This window comes from Conger conger, chromosome 4, assembly GCF_963514075.1.
Source record: "Conger conger chromosome 4, fConCon1.1, whole genome shotgun sequence".
Lineage (NCBI taxonomy): Eukaryota > Metazoa > Chordata > Actinopteri > Anguilliformes > Congridae > Conger > Conger conger.
Genome location: NC_083763.1, coordinates 59261348 through 59282788, shown reverse-complemented (window position 1 = coordinate 59282788; position 21441 = coordinate 59261348). Strand labels below are relative to the sequence as shown.

Sequence of the window (21441 nt, the reverse complement as noted above, 5' to 3'; positions counted from 1 at the left end):
AGAAAAGTATGCATGAGGCTTGCAGTCATTATAAAAACCAACAATGTTGTCTGAGAAAGGGGGAGACTACTGCTGAGTCAAGGTTAGGACAAATGGTAGCGGCGCATAATCATTTTGCCATCATCATCAATCTGAAAACAGTGTAAATAATTTTATGAAGCATTTTCTGCTCAGAAGGTTTTGTATTTGGTGCATTATTTAATACCTTCAAGAGACAAGCAAATACCCTTTCAGTTTCCAAGTTAATAATGTAAGTACTGAGTTAAGTTTTTAATACCACATGAATATCTCAAGCTATAAACATTTGTGTATGATTGCCTCAATTATATAGGTAAATGCAAAATTGGAAATACAGTGATGAGAGGGGTGATGCAATCCGTCATGTATGCTATTAAAAATATAAAAGCATAATGCAGTTCTGTTCTTTACAAGTTATATTTGTTTTGTAGTATTTCTGTTTGTTTTATATTTTACCAAACCGTAGTACATGACAGTACATGGTAGTAGCATCATACCTCAACTGTATGACCTGGCAGGCTGTTTCAGATAATGATGGCATTCCATTTCAAAACATAATGTAATATAGAACAAAAGCCTTCCAGGGAAGACTATGGTGAAATCATGGGCCACACCTGGCACAGGCAGGGTGAGGGTTTGATTCCAGGCCATGGGGTGCATCACTGCAGTGATCTGGATTGCCTTAGCTGCTCACAGGCCACAAGCTATGTTTGATAAAGCTAAATCATTGGCTGCTGTAAGAGCAGAAAAATAGCATCTGTGATATATCACTATTTTTCTACAGGAAAACATTCATTGAAAAATGGATGCAATAATTGAACTTTATTTTCTGTTCTGAAAAATTAATATTGTGTATAATAAATAATAGTCAGCCTTTGGCTTTCATTATGCGAATCACGGTCCTGTTAACCTGTCTTTGGCACCAGTCACTTTACCTTATCTAACCTTCCCTGCCCCTGCAAGTTTTACAGTAAGAAGTGTTGTCTTTCAACTCAGCTAATAAATCTGCAGCTGCCTCCTTGTGAGAAGCATGCACTGATATTATTGTGCAAGATTCAAACAAACAGCCTCCATTAGGAAGTGAATGGGATGAATGCAGTGCCATACATATTTCTTGTTCCAAGCCAGTATCCATACACTTTTGTACCTGTATGATCCTGTCACTCTCAGTACACAGCAACAACATGTGAGAGCAATGGCCATTCAGCCAACCATTATAGCAGGCCTGCAGAATCAGAAAACAGGGACTGTAATTGAACAATGTTGTGATGCAAAGAAACCACTGAACTGTGTATTATCACCTGGACAATGAGGAAAATAAATACAAAATAAAAATCAGAGGAATAAATAGCAAATTACCATGGCGGAATCCATGCACTACATAATAATTCACAAAAAAAAAAAAATTGCATACTCCTACTCAAGAACCTTGGGTGTAAAGGTAATGACAATAACATACTTATTGACATTAATTGCATGGATTTTAAAATATACATTCATTTAGGTTCAGTTCAGTTCAGGCTTATTGGCATGACCACTGTTAAACAATCTCTCTCAGACACTTTGACAAATTACTCATCCGGTCCAAAAGAATATGCACCCCTTGCTCCACTTGCACTGCTTTCAAATCCTTGTAATCATGGTCCTTTTAAGCAAATATTTAATTGGCTGTTGGTAGACCATTAGTAGTCTAAGCAAATTCTATTTTATTCTTAAATTTCAAAATATTTTCCAGCTTGAACTCTATGTGACCTTCAAAAAAGTATTTTTTAGATATATATTTTAGTATAAGTACGCTTGGTCTATGTACTGCATTGCATTTGGTATTTCATTTTGTCTGAAACACAATAGATAATGGAAAACAGCTGAAAACAGGAAAGAATAGGCAATTATATATCAGTAACAGGAAGCAAGCAAAGGAAATATGGTTGCAGTTTGTCTTTATTAAAAATACATATTGGAAGCCATTACAATATTCATAATCCTAAATATGGTACATTCCAAATCGCCAAAGTAAATTCTACTATTATAGTCTACTCGCCCTATTATCATCTAATAGTATAGTCTACTATTACTGATCGAGCTCTCAGCCAGAGCCCAGAGCACGCAGTATGGAGCTGCATACTGACGTTTCATCAACAGTCACGTCCTGAAAAGGAACAGAGCCTATTATTACATACTTCACAACACCTTCGGTAGGCAGGACCGTTGGAAGGATCTCGCGCTCTGCGCTCGTACAGAAGCTCCACACAGAACTTTGAAAGCCAGATTCCAGTTGCAGCATGTTACACATTTGGCATGCAGTGTCAAAACATAACTGCGTAACATCCATCTAATTTTCCGAACTGTTTTGGAAAACAATTTCTAATCCGCTGATGCGATATTACCCCCTTTGGAATGATGTGGACCTTTCACGACTGTGTTGGATTTGTTTTCGTTTCCAGTTTCTGTATCCAAATTGGATTCTCATTTGAAGGTAATCACAGTTATATCGAAATTAAATGTTTTCATTTTGCACTACGCGTGTATGCATGTGAAACCTTTTACTGGAATTTGATTATATGGAATGTATTTAACATAGGTAACCAAGGCTAAATAGTGTTTTCGTGGGAGGAGGAATGATGCATTTGAACCGGATGACGGGAAATTAATTAAGTAGCCAGCTACAACTGTTGAGTGTGGGAAAATACCACTGATGCAGCTGCGGTATGTGGCATTTGATGTTGTTTCTACCCATTGGCTGTATTCTTTTGTTGCGTTCCATAATTTTCGTTACAAAAGCAACTTATTTGACTGCACTGCAACTTGGATGACTGCACGTTTTTATTACGATTATGCCAAACTTGACATTTCAAAATCTGTTTCATGAAACGTGTATATGTTTGCGTTACACTAGGAGCAAATTGAAATGTAAAATGCTTTTTCATGTTTATAAATTCACGTTTTGAATGCGTATAGCTTAAGAAATACTCTCCTTGGCAATGGATGATTGTGCTCAATTGTCTTGACAATCAGCCCGAGCGTTACCATTTGACTTTTTTGTGCCAGCCTATTTTGAACGTCGCCTGTTGGCTACCATAAGTGGTCCACTAAAATAATACCACGCAGCATCTTTATCAGTGCTGTAATTATTTAATGCATCAAGTTTTCAATCAAAATGTATCATGCATAGTCACACAAAATGTGTCATGCACAGTCACGCTTGTACTGTGACATTGGACATGACAACAATGATAAAAAATTACTGCAATCTTGCCAACTTTTATTTTTTTCAACATGAGATAGACTATGTTCTTTTAACTGAGAAAAAAATACGTTCGTCCCCAATGCCATACGTTACTCTACGTGCACTTATGTGCCGATGTAGCGTTTACGTCGCAGAACGGGGAAAACTTTAAAACCAAGTCGTCATTTTTATTTATAAACTCACCTAATGGGTATTTACTGTTGAGTATCGCAGTTACAAAATAGCTACACTTGTGTGTCAGAGTCTACTTTGCGCATTGGCCGTGATAGACATAATGCCAACGTGAGACATAATTCAGTTATTGAGTAAGAATTTAAAGTGTGTGTTGTTTTATTTCAGTTGTTATTCTATCTGGTTTACAGGAAAGTTCACCGATCTACCCTCAAATATAACGGCAAAGGAAGGTCAGAATATTGAAATGGCGTGCGCCTTTCAAAGTGGAACGTCTTCTGTTTATTTGGAGATTCAGTGGTGGTTCATAAGAGCTCCAGAAGAACAAAACACTAGCGAAGAAGATACTGGCACACAGGTACAGAAATGCTTTCCTCATAACACGGTGCAAAACGGCGTTCTCAATATTACATTCGCTCATACTGTTCCATACTTTACTAAGACTAGCAATACTACAAAATGCATATACAGTGAGCATGAAAAATACAGCATTGTAAAGAGGACAATGCCCTAAATCGAATCATCTTTGTAACATTTTGGTTTCATTTTACTGAGTCAACATATTAATTTACAGGGAAATGTCTGAATTATATGATGTTTCTTGATGGAGGAAATACAATTACAGAAGTCGCACTACATTTTGATTTCCCAGTGACATTTTTATTCATTCAAAATATGGAACAATGTATGATCCCACAAACACCAGAATCATTCTGTATATTGCATGATGTGGTTTTCCTTGAGAAACAGAATTATGGAAAATGTTAGTGGCAAAGCAGTGCTTTGGTTAACAAGCTTTTTCTTTTTTGCGTATGTTTTCAGCATCTATAGACTAAATATTTAATTTTAAGAGTAATTCAAATAAATAATGGTAGCTATGGTGATAGTTAAGGTGTTGGACACTACAATGATTCACTTGGGTTTCTAAAGCAAATATATTTTCCAGCTGGGATACTAAGATGGCTTAAGCAGTGATTTCAACACGTCTATCTAGCCATACAGTCCCTTGTCTGTGGCTGGTCATACCTGGTCTGTGGCTTGTCATACCTGGTCTGTGGCTGGTCAAAGCTGGTTAAAGCTGGTTAAAGCTGGTTAAGCTGCTGGAGTAAGCTCAACCTTTCTAACCAGCTAGAAAGGCTGAGAACAGCTTAAACTAGCATGACCAAACTGGAATTGTCAGCACGGATAGCTGAACAGGTATGTTCAGTATGGTAATACAGTATGCATACGGACATATTTTATTTATCATGTTATTGCTCTTTCCAAAGCAATACCATCTTTACTTCTCACCCTCATTTAAAGTGGTGTATTTTCCCAATGGCCCCATACTTATGAAAGATTCAGGAATTGCTCCTCAGGTGAATAATTATGTGATCAGCTACAAGGTTTTTGCATCTACCCTGACTGTACTCTATATTCATTGTGTACGCTCAAGTGGGGTTGGGCAAGCTGTCATTGCTGTTATCAAACAGAAGGATGTTTCCTTTGATAAAAGATTTTTCCTCAGTAGTATCACAATAAGGAAAGGGCTCACCTTGGACATTTATTCATATGGCTCTTAAATGGCTTCAGCTGTTGCATTTCTGTGACTCATCTTGTCTATTGCCAAAACTTTGAACCAACAGTGTTTCATATCCCTCACCATAGCCTTCGTACTTTGTAGTTGATTTTGTCATATTGTACAAATAATATCTAGCGCAAATGGAAAGCACAAAGTACATCATGTATTTAGAAGCATCAAAGCACTTGGAAGATTATAGAGGTGGGTTCAGGTGATTATGGAGTCACATGCAAACATCACAAGGTACTTGTTTGGGGTATGAAAGGGCTTGATATTCTCTCCACAATTATGTTGTTGTACGTCACAAGAGTGAATGAGAGGAAGGATTGAGCATTGAGCAGTATTGAGTACTGACAAAAATGCAGTTGGGATTGATGAGATTATGTTAGATTATATTTGGTTTCACCCCATATAGTATACGACCCTTTAAGCTTTTACCAATCTTTAGCTTCAGCTTTGTCGCTGATCTAGTTATTCTGATTGGTCAGCCTCATGATGTTCTGTTTTCCTGGTGTTGACACTTCACTGGTCCTCCTGTTGAGGACAACAGCAAGACTAAATACAAAGGCCATGTTTAGAATAAACTCTAGACTTTTTGTTAGATTTGCTGCTTTGTTTTTCTAGCTTTGTGCACAAAGTAATGATGCAGCAACACACAACTGGCCAAAAAACAGCTGAGTAACCAACTGTCTAATTATTTTTGGTCTCCTAAAATCAGGGGATTATGTATAAAATGGGATGCTATTCCTTCTTAGACCCCAATATGGATCTGCATACCACTCTTAGCTATATTTAGTTACTACATTGTATGATTAGTGAAGTACAGTGCAGTCTGTAAGCTTTTGAACAACGATACAATTGTTGTTGTTTCTGCTCTGCATTCCAGCACATTAGATTTGAAATTATACAATGAATATGCAGTTAGAATGGAGACTTAATTTGAGGGTATTCATACGTAGGTATTCATAGGTATTCATAGGTATTCATATATTCATATTGGGTGATCTCTGTAATAATAACAGTCCCCTCCCCCATTTCAGGGGATCAAAAATAATTGGACAAATGAACATAATCTTAAGTAATTTCTTTATATATAGTACATTAATGATCCTTTGCATTTGATGACTGCCTGAAGTCAGAGACACATAGACATCAGCCGATACTGGGTATCTTCCCTGGTGATGCTCTGTCAGGCCTGTACTGCAGTGATCCTCAGTTCCTGTTTGTTTTGCCTTCATTCTTGTTTTCAGCCAGTGAAAAGCATTTTCACTTGGATTCAGTTCGACTTAGCCTGTCAAGATCAATCCACTTAGCCCTGAAAAACTCCTTGGTAGCTTAAGCAGTATGTTTGTGGTCCCAAACATTATGGTGCCCTGAAATGGGGAGAATATGTATATGTACGACATCATTTCCGTATGGTGAAACCAAAATGTATAAAATGTACCTTAGATAAAAGCTGAGACTCTGCACTGTGACCAAATGTGAAATGTTTCCTTGACAATCTAAAATTGTGGAGTACAAATCAAGTGCAAATCAAGATTTCTTTCTTTTCCCAAATATAATGGATCTCACTGTATATGCCTGTATTCTGGATTGTGTTCTTGTTCTGTTTGACAGTTGTAAAGGGTTTTTTAATGTTTTCTTTAGTCATCTGCTACAATTGTGTGCTGGGGTCTACCAGGTCATTTGCTATTGCTGAACTCAGCACTGGTTTTTGTTAGCTTAATATAATGATACAGCAACACGCAGCTGACCAAGAACCAGTTGAGTTGCCAATTGTCTAATTGCTTTTGGTCTCCTAAAATGGGGAGATTAGGCACAAAACAGGCTGTTATTCCTAAATAGACATATGGATGTGTTTGACCTCTAGTTAAAGATTCAAGTCTGCACTTTAACCTCGTTTTCATCGTTTAATTTCAAATCCAATGTACTAGGCTACTGAGCCAAAACAGCACAAGTGATTTCATTGTCCGAATACTTATCTTTCATATCTTTCTACATCGCCATGAATAGCTGCTCTCCCATTTAAGCCATAAAAGGAAATTGGAAATAGAAGTTTCTCCCATTCTTTGATACTTCACACTCACACCAAAGACAATTATAAGCCTAGAATCTACAGTAAGGCTGTAGATATAGTAGTGGTAGTTGTGTCAGCTTCAGGATGGATGCACAGCCAAAATCTAACTGTAAATATAGTGCAGTCTTAAAGAATGTGAATGTGGCAAATGGAAATGTTTTGATAGTCAAATATACGGGCATTAAGTGCAAAGTGCTGTGGATGGAAAAAGTGCAGCAGATGCTTCAGGCAATGCTAGGGCTGGTGCAGCAGCATTTCCCCTTGCGCTGTAAAGTAATGCAAGTCACCATGTTGTCTAGTTGCTGAGAGGTGGCTCTGTGCCTCTGCACATAGGCAAGAAGGAGATTAACAATGAATCAATTACAGGTTGAAGTACTTGTCAAGCACGTGTCAACTTACAGGCTCAAGGAAGTCACAAAGTCTATGTACTATAAATATACTAGTTAATACAAAACTAACACAACATTAAGATAATATAACTAATATAACCCTGAGATGCCTATAAAAATGAATTATTCACCCCTAAAACCATTATTCATTTTTATGGATGTATTCTACATGCACAAACATGAAAGTGGCATTTAACCATTCTTCAGCAGATACCACTGACTGGTTTCAAAAGCAAAGCTGTTTGTTAAGCCAATCAAGAGATGTGCAAATTTCACTCCTAAACCCTCCATAGTTTTTCAGATGTGTCAATACATGAGGAGAAACAGAGTTCTCCATTAAAGGTGACAGAGTAATTGAAATATGATTGCATATAAACTTCAACATGTTCCAGGAACTCTACAGACTACAGAGGGAGAGATTTTGAGTACTCTTGTAGTTTAAAGATAGAACCCTTTTTTTGATAGGAAACTGGTTTCCCTTAATTAAATGTCAACAAATATGTAATTGCAAATGCTTGAAAATGTGTCCCATACACAATCTAAAAATAAAGTGTTTCTTTAAAATGGCTGCCATCTCGCAGACAATCTAGCTGAAGCACTGATAAGGCACTGAGAAGGCATTCTCTCCACCTTTTAATTCCTCTTTCACTGTCATATACAATAAATGATCAGGCCCTGTCCCCGATATTATGAATAGTGCTCCCATATAAGAATGATGGACCTGAGTCAACTGAATGAATTTTATGCCCAGGAGTTGATGAAGCCTCGGCATATTTAATTTCTGATGGAATGGCATACGTGAATTCTGAAATATGTGAATAAGAAATCTTTGCAATGATCAAGGCTATCGTCATCAGGCATGAACAGCCTAAGCCTAATTCTTGCAGTAGTTGTCCTTATTAAGATAGCAATTTTCTGTGCAGTATGTAACTGCAGTGTAAGTAAGGTGATGATTTTTCCTTCCACACCTACTCTAAGGTGGTGTGGAAGGATTCCTGTTCTATAATCCTAACAGAGATGTTTGCTATCACATCATTTATAGAGCAAATCTTTACAATCCAGTTAACTGTTAATTATATTTGGTGTGGGATTTAAGGTTGTTAAGTAAAGCAGTCTTAGTGAAATGATAAGGCATTGAACCTGAAAATTATAATGTAGATAATCTGAAGTGCACTTATTTCAACAAGTATTTTCTTATTCAGTGGAAGAATAGAAAATATGTCAACGTTGTTATTTCAAAATAATGAAACTAATTTTCCAGACTTTCTTGAGTTGGGCTCTACTGTAGTGCGTACATCGATTGAATATTCACCATTGCTTTTTCAATTTAACAAATTGAAGCCCCTATTTTAGTCTTCTGAAAGCAAACATTCTAAAACAAACTGAGTCTAAAACAATTTATCTAATTATGTGTACTGCATTGGTGAGGCATCATAAAACGGAAAAGACAAGGCTATTCTCGTTATATCGGAGGAGTAACATGTCATGTGACACACTTATCATTCCAGGTGGAAAGCAGTTTGTTCTTGTGTACATCCCTATTCGTGAAGCTGAAATAAGTGGTCTGTGAAACGACCTTAATAGATGTTGTGGATGTCGTCAGTGGATGCTACTTTCCCCTTTTTTCCTGTGGCCATCTTTCAAACATTAATTTTGACCTGACATTTTACATAGTTAATTGCAAACCACAGACAGTGTTGCATTCTGAGTGTAGCTGACGGCACCGTTCCATTATTTTCATCCATGTGGCACATTCAGAATGACCAGATGTGTTTTCTGTAATTATGCTTGTGTGCTCTGGATAATGTCCAATACATTGTTTACACTGTGTTGATTATAGGCTGTCACTCTTTTCAATTGACTTTCAACATCAACAATTTAAACGTACATAGAAAAGCAAAACTATACTGTACGAACTTGGAGTAGTAGCGTTAGCTGGAATACTGAGATATACCACTTGCCTATGCACCCTTGCATCAGTGTAACATCCTCTTTCAGTTGCCCCAAAAACAAGTTCATATGTACACAAGTTCTAAAATAGAATGCATTAATTCAATGGTGTTTGCCTCAGCGAAAATGAGAAATCCATACACCTCTGTCTCCTTCAGTCCAGCCTTCTTACCAGTCCCTGCTATTGCCCCATGGGCCTTCTTCACCAACCTGCCAAAGATAATAACATTTAGACTCAATAAGAATGCCCAACCTTGATGACTACTATTGATCTTTGTCTCATTAAAGAGGATGTACACTCAGTGAACACTTTATTAGGTATTTATTAGACTTATTTTTTAGACTTATTAGACTTCTGCTGCTGTGGCCCATCCACTTAGAGGTTTGACGCATTGTGTTTAGAGATGCTCTTCTGCATACCACTGTTGTAATGACCAGTCTGGCCCTCCTCTGACCTCTCACATTAACAAGATGTTTTTGCCTAGCAGAACTGCATCTGGTTTTTTGTTTTTTGTTTCTTGCACCATTCTCTGCAAACTTTGGTGCATGAAAATCCCAGGAGATCAGCAGTTTCTGAGATACTCAAGCCATCCTGTCTGGCACCAACAATCATTCTACGCCCAAAGTCACATATTTGGTCTGAAAAATAGCTGAACCACTTGACCATGTCTGCATGCTTGTATGCATTTAGTTGCTGTCACATGATTGACTGATTAATATTTGCATTAACAAGCTGGTGTACATGTCTTCCAATTAAAGTGGTCACTGAGTGTATTTATAATCGATGTAGTGTTTGTTACAGAGATCATATTTTCGAGGTGTGGCTGTTTTCATTATGGTCTTCTGAGACATGGTTGAGTCAACTGTGGACTCTTTTTAAAAGTTTTTTAAGTTAATTTACTCCACAATGAAAATGGTACAGCAAAAAAGTAACACTAATCACTAATTTCACATCAACCATGTTGCATAGGCTTAGTGGACACCATAAAATGGCATAGATGTCATGGACTTTTTTAAAATGCCAGTTAATAGAATATAAATTGAATCCCATAATGGCCATGTGATTTGAGCAGTTCCTATCTCTGTGTGAGCAAGGGTGTAAAGCACAACCATTGCCAAGTGTCTCTGTACGACCTATATCAACCTATTTTTCATGAACCATAGTTATATTGACTATGTATAAAAGGGCTGCATTTCCTACATGTTCACCCGATATAGATATAAATACCCTCAAATTAAGTCTGCACTTTATATTAATTTTTTTATTTGGAGTGCAGAGTCAAAACAACAACAATTGTTTCTCAGTCCAAATACTTAGTAATGTACTAAACATAAAAATGTGAGTCATTTGTGATTGCTTTCCAAACTCTCCAAATTGTAATTGTAGGAAGGAATCCAGATTGAATCCCGGACACATCTTTACTGAATGAAAATGTTTCCCCATGGTCCAGTACTAAATACATACTGGACCAGTGCTGACTGTGGCCACCACAGCAGGCATAGGTGGATCTTCCAACAGGCAAACTAGGCAGCTGCATTTTTATTCCAATTTTAATTTAACACATGCACGCCAAATATGGAAAAAATATTTTAATATTAGTTGCACGCGAACCTCTGGTTCATTACGTTCAAATGTAGACGTTAGAAATGTCAAGAGACCCTTCTCAAGTTCATCTAGCTCAATGCTTTCAGGGGCATGTAAGAGGGAAAAAAACACGAACAGGCAGAAAAGAAAAAGTGAGACACTGTGATGGAAAAGTCTTCTCCCCTGGAGCATTGAAATGTTAAGTTAACTTTACAGAAAATAACCAGTACTCAATCGAACATGAGGCCTCCTTACTGTAAACACCCCAAAATATTCCCGTTATAATAGGTTGTCATTGGCCACTAGAGCAGTTTTTCCAGTCATTAAATCTGGTAGTCAATACAATGGTTCTCCATTCAGTGGTCCCTGGTTAAACATCAGCTGATATATCCATAGTGGCAGCCTCGTGTTCGGTAGGTTACAGGTTGACAGGCTTTTGAGTAAGGCCCTTAACCACACATTGCTCCTGGGGGAATCGTCCCTGGCCTAATCAAATCAACTGTAAGTAGCTTTGAATGAAAGCGTCAGCTAGATTACTGTAATGTATGTTATGACCGTCTTACTGCTGCCAGACATCCACAGTCTGCTTGTTCAAGCTGTACATACCTCCAACTCATATTTGTGGAAGTTCAGTGTTTGGACTGCCATGTTGGAAAATCTGTGGGTTGACATCATGTGTTCTGGAGGAGATAAAAGGATGTCAACACCCCCCCCCCCCCCCCCCCCCCCCAATGAGGCTGACCATGTTTTCCCACTGTGTTACAGCAGAATCCCTGTCCATCTTCCAACACAAACTGAAGACACATCTTCAGATTGCACCATGACTCTCTCCGAACCCACTTTAGATGTAGATTTATTTCTCTCTTTCTTTCCTTTTGGATAATGTTACACGTACAGTAAAGCTGTGTAAGGGTTAGCTGTCTAATCACACATTCTTGTTACAATACAAATTGTTGTGTGTTATGTTAACATTGTACTTACAAAGTATAATGCACCTCTGTGCCTTCTTGGTAATACTTCATTTTGTATTCCTCTGAGTAACAATGCTGTTCTTCACTACGTTCTACACTTGTTTGTCACTCTGGATACCAGCGTCTGCCAAACAATTCTAATACAATGTACTGTAATGTAATGAATTTAATTCCTAATGGTTGTAATTTCAATGTCTGATTATAATTTATTGTGTTTACTCTTTTGTACACATTTAACAGTAAACAGTCAACATGTTTAACATCTGCTTCAGATTCTTTTACAAGGCTAATATTTTACATTTACATTTTAGTCATTTGTCAGACGCTTTGAATCCAAAGCGACTTACAAGTGCATAGGTTCTTCCACAAGTCAAAGCATCACATCCATAACTAGGAAAATACATAGGAAGTGCTGTTCTAAACATATAGTCATCATAAGTTTTTTTTGTTTTTTTTTGGGGGGGGGGGGGGGGATGGTGGTTAGACAAGAGGGATAGGGATATCAGAAAGGGGGCGGGGGAAATCAGGAGGGAGGACTAAGGTAGAGTTTGAAAAGGTGTGTTTTTAGTCTGCGTCGAAATAGGGGGAGGGATTCCACCACTGAGGAACCAGAATGGAAAACAGGCGTGAACGTGCAGCTCGACCGCCAGGTGCTCGTAGTGAGGGAACCATAAGGCGACCAGAGCTGGCAGACTGGAGTAGCTGGGGAGTAGGGAGTGATCAAGGATTGTATGTAAGGTGGTATATACTGATTAACAGACACCTTTTTAGGAGTAATACTTTTTGCAGGTATCTTGCAGCAAAACATATTATTTTTATTTACAATAAGCAGATTATTACTATAGTGATAATCAGAAAAGTGACATAGTTCAAAACATCATAATTTGTTGCCAGGAGCAACCAATTTGCTTTGCAGCTGGTGCACTGCAGTCGAGTACTGAGTGCAATTTCTATGGAATAGTTCCATAAACAAAAATTACATTTTATCAGTTCATGTGGAATATACTTAAGGATTTTCAGAGGCTGCCAAACTTCAGCTGACGTGTAAGTACTGAAATAGTGAAAATATTACTGTTGCCTAACTCCATTATTGGAAATGGAAGATCAAAACACCCTAGCAGTCAAATGTAGTTCCAAATGAAATGGGGCCCAGAACACGTTGGAGTTAGAGAGAAACACCCGGTGCTGCATTACGGCTTTGTCTGCAGTGATTGACTCTCCAGTGTCCTACGTGGAAGAGAGGAGGAACATAACCATAAAGAGCACAAGGGAAGCTCCGCCGCTGCCAGCAGCCATGTCTGATTCAATTAACTGGATCAAAACAGAAACAGCCCGCTTTGAAGATGGTGGGCAGTGGGACTCTACTCACAATTAGAGAGTCATTATAATTTGATCTGCTCCTACTACTAGTGAGGGCACTGGAGAACACTTTAGCTGCAGTTTTTGTTTTTTGTTTTTGGTTTTCTCCAAGCTATGTATGTGCGTGCACACAGTTTTAAATACTTAGTTTAGTAATGCTTGAAAAGGAATGCACCTAGAATAGTGGAATAATATACATTATGCCTTTTCAGTTTTTTATTCATTTTTCTGATCTTGCAATTGAAATGAAACATTTGTAGAGAGGCACTGTAATGCATAAAGGTTAATACTGTTCCTGGCAGTAACAGCATATGTGTGTTTTGTTTTTCTGAAATGCTGATTTACTGCTCACAGGGTTGTGGTTTGTGATGACGACAGCAACCACAAAGTGGAAACTCATGCTGTGACCCCTGTGGTTAGAAAAAGGAAAGTGACGTTTTATTATTTCTGCTCTGATATAATTGGAAACAGCTTACCCAAACCTCAGCTCGGCAGGAAATTAAACTTGGAATGGGATGGTTGACATGTCCAATATATAGTGGTTTCGTGTTTCATTTGGTGCTTCTGCCTCCGGAGATCTTCCGGGCAGCGGAAGATTTTCCGTTTCTTCCACAGTAATTACAGTTGTTTGCACAACCGCCACCAGGTGGCAGATGTTAGCACACTAATCTACAGTATTGACGTACTTACAGGTTCCGACAGTAGTGGGGCAGCAGCGTCCTTTTTCATCATGAGAAGCTTGCATTGTCATGAAAGAGCTGGCAAGTCTGTTTCCAGAAGTAATACAGCACCAAACAGATATTTGAGTCATGGTTATGTTTTATTTTCCTGGTGAAATCACAGAAATTAGCTCAACTTGTAAGCGAGCTTCTTGTCGATAAACAAGCCATCTTTGTAAGAAGAGTTATAGTTCTATGGTAGTAAACAGTGATGAAGCCATTTTCACATTATGCTATGCTTTCTTATGATTTTTAAAGGTAATTTCCATTTCCATCATCAACATATGCCTATGAAATTACCATAATGAAGAATATTTCTGTCCAAATCACAGGTAACTATGGATGGGTATTTCAAAACTGGGCTCATCATTTTCGGGGTTTATTTTTTATTTCAAAAGCAGGTGAAAATCTGAAAATATGATCAAAATGGGTGAACATTGGATTTGGTTTATTTGCAGTCCATTTTTCACAGTGAAATTTTCAATCAATCTAGTTACAGCATGTATCATTTGAAAGAGATAAAAACAAACCTCTTCGATCTATCATTGTTTTAGTGACAACGGTTCTTTATTTTGTAAAATATTGGGTGGCAAAGCATGAGGGGACCTCACTTTCTATACATTTTGGAATTCCACACAATATGAATCAGGGTAAGGTCAATATAATCAAATCCACGTTTCTTTTTAATTCCAAAAACGTGCTAACTCAGAGAAACATCAACATGAAAAACATAAAGTTTTTCTTGGTAACATCCTTTTCACTTGCATCCAAGACAGCTTGTGGCTACTGTTGATACAGTATACTGTCTGTATATGGTGCTTCATCCTACACCAAGGCAATGATCTCAAACATACAACAATATATTTTGTCATATTTATCAAACTTATAATGGCTTCCATGGCGGCACAGTGGGTAGAACTGCCGCCTCACAGCAAGGAGGTCCTGGGTTCGAATCCCCGTCGGCTGGGGCCTCTCTGTGCGGATTTTGCATGTTCTCCCCGTGTCTGCGTGGGTTTCCTCCGGGTACCCCGGCTTCCTCCCACAGTCCAAAGACATGCATGTTAGGCTGATTGGAGAGTCTAAATTGCCCGTAGGTATGAGTGTGTGTGTGTGAGTGAATGGTGTGTGTGCCCTGCGATGGACTGGCGACCCGTCCAGGGTGTATTCCTGCCTTTCGCCCAAAGTATGCTGGGATAGGCTCCAGCCCCCCTGCGACCCTGTTCAGGATAAGCGGGTTCAGATAATGGATGGATGGATGGATGGATAATGGCTTCCATGACTTTACTGGCACAACTGGTCCTTACAACGTATGACGCAAATGGTCCCCATGTTGGCAAACTACTCCAAAATTACTCCAAAGCCAATCAAAAGCCTAGAACTAAGGCAAGGTAATGGAAGCTTTCTTATGCCTGCACTATACAGAGGTGAATACACCAGAATAATGAGAAACAGTTGAGAAGCCAACTGTCCAATTATTATCTTTATTACAAAAATTGATGTAATTCCAACACAGATCACCCAATATGCATGAGAATACCCCCAAATCATGTGAATACCCCAAAAAAAGGACAGTCTGTGCTTTGACCTCAAATAATTTCAAATCCAATGTGCTGGAGTTACAGTACTGAGCCAAAAGAAGATAAATTGTACCTATGTTCAAATAATTTCAGACTGCACTGTAAGTCAAAATGCACAACCCCCATGCATCGATGTCATCACACTTAAAAAAATACTTCATAGCTGCTCACCTAGAGTTTGGTGATTTCTCTTCATTTTCTTGAAAAATGTTCTGCCCACAGTGCGGTTTTCTGCTATTGATTTGCTTCACTTTTATTCACAGTATTGCATGTCAGTTTCATCAGAACACTGGGAAAGTTAGCAGTTAGGATACTTCTGAAGGGGCTGCTGGGTAGCTCAGTCAGTGAAAGTACTGCTGGAGTGAGCGCCGCGGTCTCGGATCAAACCTGACTTGTCACAGGGTCAGCTGTGGCTGGCAGCCCCACAGGGGTGGGGCAGAATTGCCTTTTGGTCGCTCAGGGATATGGGTCGGGATAGCAGCCGTTAGGGAGAGCCCACATTGTTCATTGCTTAAGCTCCTGCTGTCCAGTCAAGCTCTCAAAGGCTAGCTCTCTGTGCACACGTATGAATGGGTCTCCTCCTCTCCCCGCTTATTGATTGTTTGTGAAATATAATAGGATCATTTTGGGTCCCCTTTTCAGCATTTGAGTGGAGGCTAGATTAAATGAAAGTGTAAACTTGCAGTAACGTGTGTCTGCACATAGGGGCCTATTTAGCCACACATGCATGTCAGGATAAATTCTGCCACACAGGGTAGTACCTTCATTGAATGCTCATGCTCTTATGTCCTTGGTCACATGTCTAGTCATGCAGAACGCAGAAGACGCAGAGTCAATTATGTACCACTGCGGATGAACCAATGACAAACGCTTGAGCAGTTTCCAAAATAAGGCACCCTAGATTTTATGGATTTTTTAAGTATTTCTTGGGAAATAAAATCATCTATACCTTTGTTTGTGTGCTTGGGCCAAACAAATATTGTTATCGAGACTATTTTCTTGCTCACTATGACATCAGACTAGTTATGGTGCGCAAAAGTAACGGAGTTGTGAACATGGCTTTAGACTTTAAGAACCATATATCCTGACAGGAGACAGATGTGAGAACGGGCTTGTTTGCTGGAGACCACACTGCGTAACCATGCTCATTTCATGTAGTGGCGTGTCAGCTTCTCTCGTTTGCGATCCGGGTTTCTGTTGTTAAATTCACGCAGCCGCCACATTGGTAGTCAACCTAATACGAAACAATGGGTAGTTCTGGAGGATTTGAAAAATGCTTGTAATGTGTAGTCTTAACATTCTGTGTACACCCCCTGTCCTAAGGGTAAAAAATGACCCGCCTTCACTTAACCCCTAAAATAAAGCAGCTTAATTGAATTTCTATTTTCTTTTCGCATGAAGAAACCAACTTTGTCATGAAATTTCAAGTTGAAAAAAGATCATTTAAGGGGTTTTCGCTGTTGTTTAACATAGTGGCGGGTTATTTCTGACCCTTAAGACAACACAAGGGTAAAGTCTGAGTTCCTTTACCACCCCCAGTAAACAGTGTTTTAAAACTGCAGCAACATGTGAGAATGTAATTGTGGTTCTGCAAAAAATGCTCAGAGCTGCTTATATTCACACATGTATTGGAATTTATATTTTGATTCACATCAGTCTCAGACATACCTTAACCATTGTGACTATGTAGCAGTACATTGATTGGACAATTGTTATGGCCCCAAGGTATGTCCATTTCCTAACAAAATTGAAAAAATAATCCAGATTGTTTTACATAGGTTTTACATAAGTAGGTTGTGCACTTTAAAGGACAAGGTCTGTGGGAACTAGCACAATCATCCTTCTTTACTCTCTAATCTACGTAAGTTTATGAAGCTTTTTTATCAATACTCCTATGGCTGAACTTGCCAAACTATGCTTATGAAGAAAACGCTCTTACTTTTGCATGCAGATTTGAATCCAGTCCATAGTCTTGTAAAAGTTCTTTCAAAAATATGTTCAATATGTTGTATTTTTCGCCTGAGAGAGTTCAAGATTTTAGCAAACTTTCAATTAGTCACAGCTTTGGAAAAATAATTAGAGTCCCATGTGAGTGATGTTCATTACTGAAGGGATGTAAGCTGAGAAGTAGATATCATTCTCTAACTCTGACTTCATGCAACCTTGTGTCAACAATGTCATGGATTTCAAACTAGCTTACCTCTCAGTACATTATTTGAAGCAAGTTTATTGTGTCAGGTATATGGTTTACCCGTATATAATGTTGAACATCTGTTCAGTATACATAACTTTGACCTATATACACCTTTGCTCTGAGAATGTAATTGAGAATCAATTGCAAATGGAGAGTGCACTAGAATACAGTCTTTCTGTCTTTATATACACTCAGTCAGCTTCAACCAGTCTTGCCCTTCAGTTAATGACCTCTCTTATTAACAGTGCATTTTTGCCCACAGAACTGCTCAAACCATTTACATTTACATTTTTGTCATTTAGCAGACGCTTTTAATCCAAAGCGATTTACAAGTGCATAGGTTCTTCCACAAGTTAAAGCATCAGATCCATAACTAGTAAAAAAAATTTAGACAAGAGGCATAGGGATATCAGAAAGGGGGGTGGGGGAAATCAGGAGGGAGGACTGAGGTACAGTGTGAAAAGGTGTGTTTTTAGTCTGCGTCGAAATAGGGGAAGGGATTCTGCTGTCCTGACAGTGGTAGGCAAGTCATTCAGACGTGAACGTGCAGCTCGACCGCCAGGTGCTCGTAGGGAACCACCCTGCCTGTCACCAACATTCATTCCACGATCAAAGATCACATTTCTTCTGTTATTTGGTCTGAAAAACTGCTGAACACCTTCACCACATCTATATGCTTTTATGTATTTAGTTGCTGCCACATGTTTGGCTGATTAAATATTTACATTAACAAGCTGGTGTGCAGGTCTACCTAATAAAGTGCTAACTGAGGGCACATTCACTGATTGAAATTGGTTTATTGATTTTAAAAGTTCCTTATGCATGTTCCCGAATGTTCGGCACTAGGGAGTACTCAGGTTGCAGATGCTTTGTGCAGCAAGTAATTAAAATTATGTTAACATGCACTCAAGTAAATGTTGTTGAATACATATTTGTCAATAATGTATTCAGAGTGGACAGATAAATTAAGGCTTTTTGGATATTCCAGGCAGTGTGTAACAGTGTGAAATAAGCTCTGCCAGACATAAAAAGAAAATTTGGATTGAAAAGTGCAGGGTTTGAAGCATTCCTTGTGTTTTGTAGAAATAAACTGTGAAACATCCATTTGATAAAGTAGGATGAGCAGTCAGAAATGGCTGCCTCGGCTGAATGGTATATCCCATTCAATTTATAAATTGTAAAAACCGTGGATTTTTTAACATGGCCTACATGCTGATAGGTGCAGCTTTCGCTTGTTTGAAGGTCATTTGAAGCCATCTCTCAATGACGGAAACCAATGACTGTGGCCAGATATCAAGTTTAGTTTTAATACCAGCTGGTAAGCTGGTAAATGTAAAGGGGCTGGCAGGTCAAGGAAGACCTCACCATTATGAAGAATAACCCCATAACACCTGTACAACAGATCAGAAACACTCTTCAGGAGGCAGGCGTGGATTTGACAGTGACTCCTGTTCACAAAAGACTTCACAAACAGAACCACAGAGGCCATGCTGCAAGATGCAAACCACTAGTTACCTGCAAATAGGGGATGGCCAGGTTACAGTTTGCTCACTTGCCAAGATTAGACATTGCAAGCTTTCTTATACCTGCACAATGGAAAAATGTAATACACGTGACTGAATACCTGACTGTCCAATTACCCTAAAATGGGGGGATTATGTATAAAATGGATGTAATTTCTAAGCGGATCACCCAATGCTGATGTAAATATCTTTAAATTAAGGGTGGCAGTCTGCACTTCATATTCATTGTTTCATTTCAACCCCTATGTGCTGGAGCCAAAATAACAGACATTGTGTCACTGTCCAAATACTTACAGACTGCATCATAATTGTGCAAAATCATGGGAAATGGGAAAGGATTTGCTTAAAATGATAAGTGGGAAGGAAACGCCAATAGGGGCAGATGTACTGTACAGTTATGTTTTCTAGGCAGTGCTCCGGTCTGACTAAATCAGAGGACACTTATGTATGTGTGGGTCCAAGTGTGGAGTCAACATTTGCAAAACTGACAGAAAAACCTATTTTGCTACAATATCAGCATGGGTACAGTTTTAAGCAACAGAGCCTTTGGAGGTGATAAAGTATTTTTAAGAATAATTATTTAAAAACAGTCATAGGATGGTTTTCTTTGTTCTTTGCTGTGAATAAATATTCATGAGGCACATAACACCTTGAATTAACATTCTTAATATTTGTAATGCTGCATGTCCTTGTATGGTTTGTTTTTGCAGTATTCCAGTATGTGTATCATATTGCAATATGATTCCATTAGCATGAATTGGTTATTTCATTGTGTCTCCCCCACACACACTCACTGAGCACTTTATTAGACACTTATTCATGTGAGTGTCTAATCAGCCAATTGTGTGGCAGCAATGCATTGCTTACAATCATGCAGATACGGGTCAGGAGCTTCATTTAATGTTCACATTAACCATCAGAATAGGAAAAAAATGTCATCTCAGTGATTTCAACCGTGCCATGGTTTTGGTACCAGACAGGCTAGTTTGAGTATTTCTGTAACTGCTGATATCCTGGGATTTTTACGCACAGCAGTCTCTAGAATTTACTCAGAAAACATCCAGCAGTTCTGAGGCTGGAAATGCATTGTTAATGAGAGAGGTCAGAGGAGAATGACCAGACGTCGAAGCGGCAACGTGATCTTGCACTGATTTTTCATGCCCTGGAAATATACCAAATCTTACATAAGCGTCACCAACCGATTCTGCAATTGCAAGGAGAAATAAAATAGATGTGTGAAAATTGTAGCAACAAAGGTTATGGTTATGGTTATGGTTAAGATGTAACATTAACAATATTAATTGAGCATAGAGACACAACAAAGTTTTGTATGCACGCGTTCGAGTGTCTCAGCTTGGGTTGGGGAATTACAATGTACTACTGTTAGCTTCAGCCGCTAGGGGCGGATGTTCAGATATCGGAACAGAGGTCAGATTTCAGGCTGATTTCAGAGGTCAGAACATATGGTCACCTGTGAGACGCATTACAGCAGTGATATGCAGAAGAGCATCTCTGAACACACAACGCGTCAAACCTCTGAGTGGATAGCAGCAGAAGACTTGAAAAGTCTAAAAAATAAGTCTAATAAATACCTAATAAAGTGCTCACTGAGTGTATGGATCCAGAGATGAATTCAGCTGAAATACAAAAGTCTGGATGAAGTGGAATCTCTTCACAATTGTATTGTGTGTAAACTCTCATCTACATGTCTCCCATGGGAATTTTGAATGGAGTTGTCTTCAAAACACTCAGCGAAGCACAACATCTTAGCAATGCACCATATACTTTTACGATGCGTTTTAAGTTCAAGGTACTGTCATCCCCTGAAACAAATGTTTAGGAAGCCTTATTTTGAATAGCTTTACATAATAATTCTATTTAATAATTTGACATTCATTGCACATATTTACTTTCATATAAAGTAAAAGCAAAAATCGTGCCAACTTGTACATTTTGTCCATAGACAAAATATATTTGGTGTTTTTGTACTTTGCAAGTGAAAATAACCATTGGTATGCAATGCACAAGATTGTGTAGGTGTTCCTTGTAGTATAACACTTGCTCAGACTCAATGAGGAGATTTTACATAAAGTAATATTT

At 38.5% G+C, this 21441-nt stretch overlaps 1 protein-coding gene across 2 annotated transcripts in view; it reads left to right on the top strand.

Annotated features, from left to right (window-relative positions):
- The first annotated feature begins 2153 nt into the window (after window positions 1-2153).
- Window positions 2154-21441, top strand: part of vstm2a (V-set and transmembrane domain containing 2A) — a 39186-nt gene continuing 19898 nt past the window's right edge. The window contains exons 1-2 of one of the 2 annotated variants that reach the window (XM_061240573.1): window positions 2154-2494; window positions 3628-3794. In XM_061240573.1, coding sequence (XP_061096557.1) covers window positions 2416-2494; window positions 3628-3794 — 246 coding nt within the window. In that variant the 5' untranslated portion in view covers window positions 2154-2415. Of the gene's footprint in view, window positions 2495-2686; window positions 2725-3627; window positions 3795-21441 lie in introns of those variants that run through there. The other variant, XM_061240574.1, reaches the window with a different exon arrangement.